At 38.4% G+C, this 11,533-nt stretch overlaps 1 protein-coding gene across 1 annotated transcript; it reads right to left on the bottom strand.

Annotated features, from left to right (window-relative positions):
* Positions 1-1,148: 1,148 nt before the first annotated feature.
* tigarb (TP53 induced glycolysis regulatory phosphatase b) lies at positions 1,149-10,728 on the bottom strand. The gene is made up of 7 exons (XM_042511650.2): positions 10,592-10,728; positions 10,243-10,280; positions 8,914-9,035; positions 7,067-7,144; positions 6,850-6,960; positions 2,638-4,587; positions 1,149-2,468 (listed from the first exon to the last, which is right to left on the bottom strand). Exons 1-6 carry the CDS (start codon positions 10,621-10,623, stop codon positions 4,162-4,164), a joined length of 807 nt encoding a protein of 268 aa, XP_042367584.1. The 5' UTR covers positions 10,624-10,728; the 3' UTR covers positions 1,149-2,468; positions 2,638-4,161.
* Positions 10,729-11,533: the final 805 nt, after the last annotated feature.

The raw sequence follows: 11,533 nt of genomic DNA on the forward strand, positions 1-11,533 counted from the left end.
CTGCTTTATGTGTTGCTATGCTATGGCGTCTCTCTGAGCTATAATAAGCAGTTTTCAGCCATTTTTGAGACGGGTCCAATTTTGAGATTTTTGCCATAGTATAGTATGCGATTTTTGGTCATTTTTTCAACATGCTAAATTTGGACTTTTTGGACTTTTTTTGGCCCTGTTTTCAACATGCTATGCTATGGCGCGTCTCTCTGAGCTATAATAAGCAGTTTTCAGCCATTTTTGAGACGGGTCCAATTTTGAGATTTTTGCCATAGTATAGTATACAATTTTTGGTCATTTTTTCAACATGCTAAATTTGGACTTTTTGGACTTTTTTTGGCCCTGTTTTCAACATGCTATGCTATGGCACGTCTCTCTGAGCTATAATAAGCAGTTTTCAGCCATTTTTGAGACAGGTCAAATTTTGAGATTTTTGCCATAGTATAGTATGCGATTTTTGGTCATTTTTTCAACATGCTAAATTTGGACTTTTTGGACTTTTTTTGGCCCTGTTTTCAACATGCTATGCTATGGCGCGTCTCTCTGAGCTATAATAAGCAGTTTTCAGCCATTTTTGAGACGGGTCCAATTTTGAGATTTTTGCCATAGTATAGTATGCAATTTTTGGTCATTTTTTCAACATGCTAAATTTGGACTTTTTGGACTTTTTTTGGCCCTGTTTTCAACATGCTATGCTATGGCGCGTCTCTCTGAGCTATAATAAGCAGTTTTCAGCCATTTTTGAGACTGGTCCAATTTTGAGATTTTTGCCATAGTATAGTATGCGATTTTTGGTCATTTTTTCAACATGCTAAATTTTGACTTTTTGGACTTTTTTTGGCCCTGCTTTATGCCTGCTATGCTATGGCGCGTCTCTCTGAGCTATATTAAGCGATTTTCAGCCATTTTTGAGACGGGTCAAAATTTGAGATTTTTGCCATACTATAGTACGCGATTTTTGGTCATGCTAACATTTTGAAAAAAGGGCTGAAAACAGCACAGAATAGCATTTTGAGACTTACTCAGGCCCAAAAAATATTACATAAAAAACTTGACAAAAATTACAAAAAATGGCTGAAAACAACATAAGCATGTTGAGACGCATCATTGTATCAGGGTGTAGTAGGACCCAACTGCAGCACAACAGAGCAGGTGAGTAGTTGGTAATGACCTTTATTTAATCTTTTGGCAGGTTGAACGGCGCAAAGGTGAGTAAATCAGGTTGCAGGTAAGTCGGGACAGTTATCAGTTCTAGTGTGGATCATGAGTCGAGCAGAGTTCGTAGAGAGACTGCGGTGGGCTCACGTTCACAGGTGTTAGTTCAGAGTCCCCAGAGTCAGCTCCCGACATCCCAAAAACAGCACTAGGCCGGGAGGGAGGAGGGGGCTGGAAGGGAAGTCTAAAACTCCTGAGAGCCAGACCAGCCCACATCCCCAACAGGGAGGGAGAAGGGGATGAGAGGGAAGGGAACCATTATCGTTGGACGGCCCCTCCTCAGGAAGATCCATGTCCGGGGGAACAGGCAGGAACGAGGCACAGACTGCCGTACCAGGACCCAGTCAGCAACAAGATCAGGGTCGAGGATGTGGCAAGCAGGAACCCAGGACCTCTCTTCAGGACCATAGCCCTCCCAGCAGATCAGGTACTGGAGCCCCCTACCACGACGATGGGAACAGACCAGGCACCAAACAGGTATGTCGATGACCAGGGCTTAGAAGAAGGCGGGGGCGTTGGTGAGGCCGAAGGGCATTACAAGGTATTCGTAATCCCCCCTGTGAGTGTTGAACGCTTTCTCCCACTAATCTCCCTCTCTGATGAGGACAAGGTGGTAGGCGTTGTGAGGATTGAGTTTAGTAAAGATGGTGGCCCCCTAAAGCAGGTCAAAGGCAAACAAGTTGAGTAGCAGAGGGCAGCGGTTCTTGACAGGGATGTCATTCAGGCCCTGGTAGTCCATACCAGGTCTCAGAGTCTTGTCTTTCTTCTCGACAAAGACGATACTCAGATGGCACCCCAGAGATATCGGGATAGGGCTAGTGCATTCTCTGAGCCTGAGCCTGAGGCCCCTTGGCCAAAAACCTGTGCAGCTCCCCGGCGATCAACTGGAAGGAGGCACAGGCCTGTGACCACCTCTCCCACTCAGCCGTCCCCCACAAACGAGCCCTTCCTGTCAGGTGATTGATGATGAATGCTACCATAGCTTCCTCTGTGGCGAAGGTGCGGGGCAGAAGGGGGAACTGCAGGGGACAGTTCGAGAGAAACGGACCACATGTCTCTGGGTCTCTGGGACTCCTCCTTTAGCACCTGTCCATTAGCTTCAGCCGACTGTCTAGCCTCTGAGGTGGCCGAGGACATCATGGCCTTGTGCTGTTGAAGGACAGCCTCCATTCTCTTGTGGTGACTCAAAGATGTGGACCCATTTGCAGCACAACACAGCAGGTGAGTAGTTGGTAATGACCTTTATTTAATCCTTTGGCAGGCTGAATGGAGCAAAGGTGAATATTATCAGTACATGGGTGGCGCAGAGTTCGTAGAAAGACTAGGGTGAGCTTACATTAACAGGTAATAGTTCAGAATTCGAATGGGGAAATTGTGAACGTGGAGCAGACTGGCAGGTGAATGTATCGGGTAAGTTGTAAAAACACTTACATCAGAGAGCTTGTGGGAAAAGCGGGGACTCCAGAGAGGGGCAGACAGGACTCATGGTCAAGTAGGAAGCAGAGTTGGCGTCAGGCAGGCAGGAAGCAGAGCAGACGAATCCAGTAGGAGCAGGAGGCAGGATCAAGGAGGACAAGCGGGGAATCAATGTACCATCAAAACAATAAACACTAGCAGCAATCACATGGGGGAGATGTTTCGCGCGATGGGAGGTTCTGTAGACGTCCGGAAGAACGTCTTAAAAAAACGTCATAATATATCATGTTGAAAAAACAACACACGACAGTATGTCGAAAAATGTCAAAAAAAAAAAGAGCTGAGAGCAAAATAGGTTAGCATGTCGAGACATCGCACAGAACGGCATTCCAAAATAATGGTCAAAATCAGCATAATATAGCATGTCGAAAAAACGACCAAAAATAACCTAGTATAGCATGTTGAAAAATGGCCGAAAACAACATAGTATATGATGTCAAGACCTGTCATAGAATAGCATGTCGAAATAATGCCCCAAAATGTCATAATATAACATGTCTTCAAAAATGTGACCAAAATGTCATAGTATAATAGATCGTCAAAAATGTGGTTAAATGTCATAGTATAGTAGGTCTACAAAATTGTCAAGAAAATGACTTAGTACATTATTTCATCAAAAATGTCAGAAATTAATAAAATCTAATCAGTTCATCTTTGCATCCGCAAGTTTTGGCCATTTTGATTTTGATTTCCTCAAGGTGTTCTTGCAACATACTGTTTACAAGAATGAGAGTGTTGAGGTCACAATGACTTTGACCTTTAACCTATAATCAATAAAAACTGATCAGCTCATTGCTGAGTCAAAGTAGACGTTTGTGCAAAACGAAATTTCTTGGAGGCGTTGAATATGCCGTGCGGACATACAGACGGATGGACAGGCAATCCGAAAACATAATGCCTCCAGCCTCGAGTACTGCGGATGCAGAGGCATAAAGACACACAGAAGAAGCAGCAGCTGGAAAGATATTTAAAATGAGGTTTCACAAATAAGTTTGTCATATGCACATCCTGTATTATTATTTTTTTATTCTATGTAAAACTCAGCAGAGGGTCAGTGTTGTCATGTTGTATTGCACAAGTAAAATGAGCAGCAATAAAGGAGTTACATCAACTTGAAAATGCCACACATACAGTGTCCAATAATACACAGATTTGTCACTTTGGTATAACATGATAAAAGAGGCGATACATTTAACAATATTAAAAATGTATATAGTATAACGCAAGTCGTCACTGACCTACAGCTAGGAGGAGGATGAGGCATTTTTATAATACAGTACTGCACACATCAAAAGACTATGATTAATGAGAGAACATAATTTAAATATCATGTGCATTGCTGTTTTTAGTTACCCGTGGTAACTTTGAGGTCTTTGTTTCTTATTTTCCCTTTAGTTTTCACGATTGTTCTTTCAAGAGACTGTGTACAAAAACAGTACACCATAACTTAAAATTCTGTCCCATTTCTTCCCCTTCACACTATTGAGCAGCTGTGAGGTTTTCCAGGTGATCCTTCCTGTTGGTGAAGAGGCAACGCGCAGAAGAGAGGACCGGGCCGGACTCAGAGTGACTCAAAGTGAAAATGAAGCGACTGATGCCCGTGTTCGGACACGGTGAAAACAGCTGAGACATCTTCAAACCTGCAGGCAGAGAGCTCTGCAAATCCTCTACAAGGTGCCTGACGGCCACACGGATGTAAGCGCCGTGGCTCACGACCAGAGCGTGCACCGGCACTCCCTGGAGACCGCTGTCAGCAGAGCCAACAGGATCAAGGTCTGAGGAAGCAGCTGCGGTCCCATTCGCAACTTCATTTGCTCCTGCAGAAACATGTGGTCCTGACCAGCCGTGTTCATCCAACATTTGCTTGAAAAGGACTTTGAGGAATTTTTTGAATCGCAGCTTCACCTGAAAACGAGGTGACGGTAAACCTGAGCAGGATCAACTGTCAGCATGAGCCTGATTTTGCTATCTGTCAGCGAGTTTTCTTTTTAATTTCTCTGCGATTGTACATACTTTATATCAAGAAATAAAGCTGAAATGACAAGTTACCTAATCAGTTTCTTGGTTGACAAAAATAATTATCTAAATAATTGTTTGTTTTAAGTTTTTTTTAAAGTGTTTTTTCTGGTTTCTATTGTCATTTGAAGACTTTTTTTTTTACATTTTATGGAAAAAATAAATCATTTTAGGGTGAAAATAACTGCCATTTAGAAAAGTACCACAAGTAGTCACCCATTTTTGCAATTGCTTGAAATTCTCCAGCATCCACATTTCAACGTGGATCATATTTTCATGTTTTTTGTGACTATGTGACTAATGGGAGTGACAGTTTTCTATATTGGTCCAGTGTTTACTGAGACAGCTGCAACCAGCAGTGGCACAACAAGCTGTAATGTAACCACTCCTGGCAGGTGCACCCAGTCAATTTACGTTCATTTAAAGCGCTTGTCTTTGCAACTGACAGGCTCAGATTATTACCATAAGTGTCTGACAACATTATGAAAGGACACTACAGAAAAGATTTGGAGAAACTTAATGGGAATTTGTCTTGGGTTAAAGTACTACGCAAAGTTATAATCACAGCAATACTTTAGAGACAATCACTTAATATAATAACACCACACTGATTACACGCAATAAATGCCACCTCGAAATGAGATCACAACAGTTTTATAATATTACATAATGCGATCACGATGACATAATACTGCGCCAAAATAGCCTGATCGCACTAAGATAAAATAAAGAAACTATATCAATGATGATGACAAGAAAGACAAAATAAAATTGAAGATAGATTAAAAAAAATTAAAATAGTAAAAAATTAAATAAAAATGTATGTAAAAATGAAAATAAACATTTTTTCCATTGTTCTATTCTGTTTTGTGTCTGATATCCCTCATGGAGAAATCTCATTCTGAAATCTTGTTGACTTTTTCACACTGTTGAAATAAGCTAAATATTCTGCCATGGTGTCGGTGAAAATATTTAGGCAAATAGTACCCTGTAAAAAAACCTAATTAAAAATATACAAGGTGTTTGAAAATACTTATATTTAGCATTTGTTATCAATATTAACCCTTTGAAACTTGGAGCATCACACTTTTTTGTGCTGCTATCAGACACCTTTCACAAGCTTTGGATCTTGAGCAAACTGGTGCAATTTGTCTCAAAAACGTGGAATAATAAGGCAATGGGCAAATTGGTAAGAACTGCTCGACAAAATGCAAGAAATTAGTAGATCTGAAAAAATATATATGTAAAAAAAAAAAAAGCTAGGGTAGTGTGTTTGTGTTTAAATGTCTTGGGGGAAACAGAAAGTTGGGGAAAAATGAGATAATTATCATAATAACATATTGAATGTTATATATTCTATGCAGAATCATAATTTTAGTTTTTAACTTTCTCTTTTATTTTTGTTTGTTTTGTTTTGTTTTGTTTTGTTTGTTTGTTTGTTTTACTCATTTTCAGGTAATTTTCATGAATTTAAAAAAACAAACTAATTTCTTGCTAATTTTTGGGGCATTTCTCCTCATGTTGCTCATTGCCTTCCTCCCATGTTTTTGAAAGAAATCAAGCCAATTTGCTCAGGTTTCAAAGGGTTAATAATTCACTTTGCCATAATTCTTATACACTGTCAGCACTTCAACAAAACAAACTCTTCCCGGCACTCCTTTCTCCAACTCTGACTAACGTTTCCACTGTTGTTTGTTTCTGCAATTTCCAAACTTTTCATTTCACTGTAGAAATCCTTTCTGTAATGTTGTAAGACACAAACCATAATAATAACCTAAGACTCTAAAACAAGCACTCTGCAGCAGACTCCTATATTGGAAACATCTTAAAAACCATTCCCACAAATCGCTTCGACACAGAAACATGGGAAAATATCGTCCATGTTGAAAAATGCTGGAGTTTGCCTTTAAGGTGAGTAGTTTGGGATTTTCCACATCAGCTTCTTTATGCAATGTCAAAAAATGAACTATATTGAACTGTTATCTCTCCAGAAAGAGTTTTTTTAATGCAGTATTTGAAATCGGCACTAGATGGCGAAGTTGCACAAACAACACTCTCTTGACTTCGAGTTTCAAAGTAGATGTTTTCAATTTTTTTACAGTATTGTACAATGAGTGTCCAAATGATAAATTCTGACTGTATCTGACTCACCTGGTCCAAAGTCTCTCCTCCTGGAGGAGTGTAGTCACGACATGACTGTCCAGCAGCGTTGGCCATGTTCTTCAGATCCTCTTTGGGTCGTCCTTCAGCGACACCAAAACCCTGCGTCAACAACACAACCACGACCTTGAGCTCAGAACAGAAACTGATGTAGCCCTACATGTAAAGTTTTAATATTTGGACAAAGTTTAAAGACAACACATCTTACCCTCTCCCTGAGTAACGGCTCCAAAACCATCTCCGTGCCAGAGCAGTGAGTGTTGTTCCTCCGAATTATTTCAGCTGTCTGAAGGAGGAAATGTAATCTGGAAATTACTGACTCAATACATTTGTAAGTGCCTAAAGAATCTGTTATGGACAAACTTAAAGGTCATTAATACACTGTCAGCAGAAGTGAGTCAAAGACCACAGAGACATGAATGTTCACACAACTATTTCATATCTGGAGGACTTTTACATGCATCCTGTCGTTCACTTTTTCACAATCGGGGGAGAACAATGGTGACATTTTACTGGTTTAACAGAATTATTTGTTCCTGATGGGAAATAAACAAGATGCTGATATAATTGTGGACAACAAATAAAAGTGAAGCTCCAACTGTGAAACTGTGCCATTTTAAGCATCACTGCTCAGGTCCAAGCAAAGAGTTTCTTCTGCATCTTGGTTAATGAAAACTATCTATTAGTTTAATGCAGGTCAGTGTCAACAACGGTTTTATTAGTCAGTGATTCCCTGTTTAGCATTAATTACCCCTATTTATCAAAAGCACCTTAAAAGGACAGTGTGTAAGATTTAGTGGGATTTAGTGATGAGGATTGTAACCAGCTGAAACTTCTCCTGGTCCCGAAATGTAACCGAAATAAAACTCATTCATTCATTCATGCATCTCACTGAATCCTACACACTGGTTCTTTAAGCTAATATGACCTTAGTGCCATTTTCAGTGTTATGAGTCAAGGTCATTGCAGCCCTCTGATGCTTTTGAGGCCTGTTCTGTTTTATATACATAATAACACAGACATATGGTGGGAAATTATCACATAGGAGTTGGTTAACATGTTGACTGAAAATGTGAGAGATTTGGTCTGGAATCAATTATTACAAAGGTCACTGATGTACGGCTGCTGCACGGTGGTAGTGTTGAAAAAATGATTACAAGGAAATTTCGTCAAAACGCATGAGAGGTTCCAACAACAAAATGTTAAATATATAAACGTCATATCACCTGGCTGCCATCATGTATGTAAAAGTAATAAATTATTCTATTAGAAGTGACCCCTCAAAATATCCATACGAAATCTCAAAAGTGTGGATACGTGGTTTTAAAAGATACACCTGACATTAGTCTGTTTTATTTTAATACCAAAAAATCCAATGAAATACCAAAACCAACACCTGTTTCATAATACTTTTTGATTTTCCTACTCTTTCTCCAATCATTCTTACCGAAGAATTAAATCTTTTTAAAAAATGATTCACAGATATCAGTGTCACGTTATGATGATGATAAGAAAATGATAATTAAAAAGAAAATACAACGACATGGCACTGTAATTTATGTTAAATATTAGTAGAAAGCAGTGCAATTGTTGGGGATAATATTTGGCCCTGGATTAATACACCTGAAGCTCTGGGTGAATATTTCCTGTAAGAAGGCGTATGTGGGATTGTCTAAAAATAAACAACTTTTTCATTCATTTTTTTGAAAAATAGCGTCACGGTATAATAGGAATAACAAATCAGACTTTGTATACTCAGACAATAATAGTTAGTAGGATTGTAGTCTAGTTTTTTCATGTAATTTGTTGACAATAAAATAAAATAAAATGCAGAATATCACCAAACATATCCTTTAATAAGCTGACAGAAAGACAAGACAATAACAAATTTGCATGATCTGATAGTGTATTAAGTCCATTTAAACCACCTATTTAGCCACTATGAAGGTGGAAAGGGAATTTATTTATTTTTTGTCACCTAATCTGTTTGTGATATACAAATGAAAGATGAATAGTTATTGTCTGGTAAACTAAAAATTAATTTGTCTGTCTTACCTGTATGGCTCTTTGCAGATTACTGGCAAACACGTTGTTGAATTTGATGTCTTTGAGGTATCGTCCCACCGCCTCGCCTTGCTGTATTCCTGTTTCTGACAGGGGAGTGTCCACACCTTGACCTAAAAAAAACAGAAGTTTTCATCTTCTGCAGTAATACTACGTATAGTGCAAATTAGTGTTAATCAAGTCTTTTGGAGTGCTAGTTTTCTGTGAGTGTTTATCCCTATTGTTAATCCTTATGTCTCTCTCTCGATATAAACTAACAGTGTAAGAGATTTTTATGGCTAATATGAACGTTTCAAATGCAGTTTGAAGGGTAAAAATCTCTTCATGGGAAAAATGTAACACCTGTACACATCATGCCACACAGGTTTTATAAAGACACGTTTTGATCCTACTTGGATCTTTGTGGGTTATAATGTTTGAAAAGATGAGTCCACAACTATATTTATACATAATGCACACCAATAGGCTGAATCTGTGCTCAATGGTGGCAGGTGTGGTCAACCGCCTCTACCACTCAGGGTGGTGAAACAATTGACAATTCAATAACTAACACAGAAAATGGGGGGAGAAAACAGTGAAGCAGAGGCGATTTTACAAAATATAAAACACATATCTCAATTGATAAATTGAAAAAAAAAATTGATCAAAATTCATCTGTCTATAACACCTTCAAAATTCATTTAGAGGCAGAAAAGCACCTCTCTAAAAAATAGTCTTAATTTAAATGAAGGAAAAGAAACTCAATAAGTGAAGAAACACACCTGTAACAAACAACTTATTGTATCATGACACAAATTTTCATTAATACATGTGTGACAGGGTCTAGATCAACATGTGCATGTAAACCAATAGTGAGAGCCCTAACCGTATAACCACTACTAATTATTTTAGAGAAAATGTTTAATTTTGTACTCTTGATTCAGACCTCATGGTGTAAGAGTGAAAATCTGTGCAGCCGCTGTGGAGATATCAATGTCCAAAGTCAAGAAAACTGTCTTGCACACAAGTTTTAAGGGCGTAGGTTTAAGGAAGTCATTCATATTATCAGTAGGCTATAAACTGTAGGTGGATGATTTCAACACATTGGCTCAGGGAAACTTATATTGAACATTTGATCAAAAAAAAAAACAAAACGTTATTGGGGACATAAAATAATGTGAAAGGTCTCCTAAATGAGTCATATACCGAGGATACTGAGCTGGAGAACACAGTCAGGCTCTCTAATGTAAAATGTAAGGTTATGTTTAGGCTGTTACACCTACACGTTGGACAGGGGTGTTTAACAAAGCAGATATGTGAGTCAGACTTTTAACAACGTACCTTGCAGCAGCTTGTCCTTGTTGTACTGCGTTTCTCCACTGTGTGAAAATACAGCAATGCCACTGAATTAGCTTCACCACTTCGATGTTTTTTAAAGCTGACAACAAGCTAGCGATGCTACCTGTGAATATACATCTGACTGAAAGACTGAAACATCATGTACACAGTCAAACTAGCGAAGCTACTTTACTCGTTTGTCAACTCTCAGCGCACACATTCAGCCGCCATCGTTATTACCGAGCTGACGGGTCACACAGTTTCCGTAGAATATCGACACATTAAAAATAAATCCGTGTTTAAGTCATTTAAGGACGTAAAAGAAGAATTAAACCTGTAAATATTCACTTACTGTCGTACGAGCGTTAGACTGAACGTAAACATTTTCCACAGCTGTTCCCGTGCTCTCGTGCAGCTACTTCCGGTTTGGCAAAACTGAGTAACGTAACCTCCGGCGTCATGGCGTCACTTCCTGCGTCATGACGTCACACACGTATCGCATTGCAGAGCTGCGTAGAGATTTTATAATACCTTCCTTATAATACATCCATGGTAGAGACCAATATCTGACCATAGAAATAACATGACATGACATGACACAGCATAACATTCCTATTTTTTGTCATAAATGCTGCATATACACTTTGCAGTTTTTAATCCCTATGTTGTGTACAGAAATTATACATTTTAATTGTTATGTCTTTGATAGATAGATATACTTTATTGATCTCAAAACGGAGAAATTGGGGTGTAGTAGCGCCATACAGTAAGAACAAAGAGAATAAAGAGTAAACAATATTAATAGAATATAAAAGGAATATGCTTAAAAAAACTAAAAAACTAAGAGACTATACATATATACATATATACAAGTGTAAAGTGCGGAGTGACTGCAGTTGCAGAGGTACAGTATGCAAAATTTAAAAAAAAATAAAATAAAAATAAGTTAAATAGACTGTAGGTGCAAGAGTCAGAGTCAGTTTGTGTCATCTGCTGTTGTCATTAGGCTATTATTATTATCATTATTATTATTAATATTTATTTATTTTAAAAGCACATAACATTAAATAGCAACAGTATAAAATACAAATGTAAATATGCCAGAGTTAGCAGGACTGCTAATTTACATCTGTAGTCCCTTGGCATGTAACAGACAATCAAGATATAGACAAAAAGAAAGAAAGTAAGAAAGAAAGACAGAAAGAAAAAGAGAAAAAAAAACAAAACAAAAAAAAAACAAGGACAACAGAAGACAAAAGTGCATTAACAGTAGCAATGTAACATGTTTTGTATA

Source organism: Plectropomus leopardus, chromosome 22 (genome assembly GCF_026936395.1).
Source record: "Plectropomus leopardus strain MGB_pleo_1.0 chromosome 22, ASM2693639v1, whole genome shotgun sequence".
NCBI lineage: Eukaryota > Metazoa > Chordata > Actinopteri > Perciformes > Serranidae > Plectropomus > Plectropomus leopardus.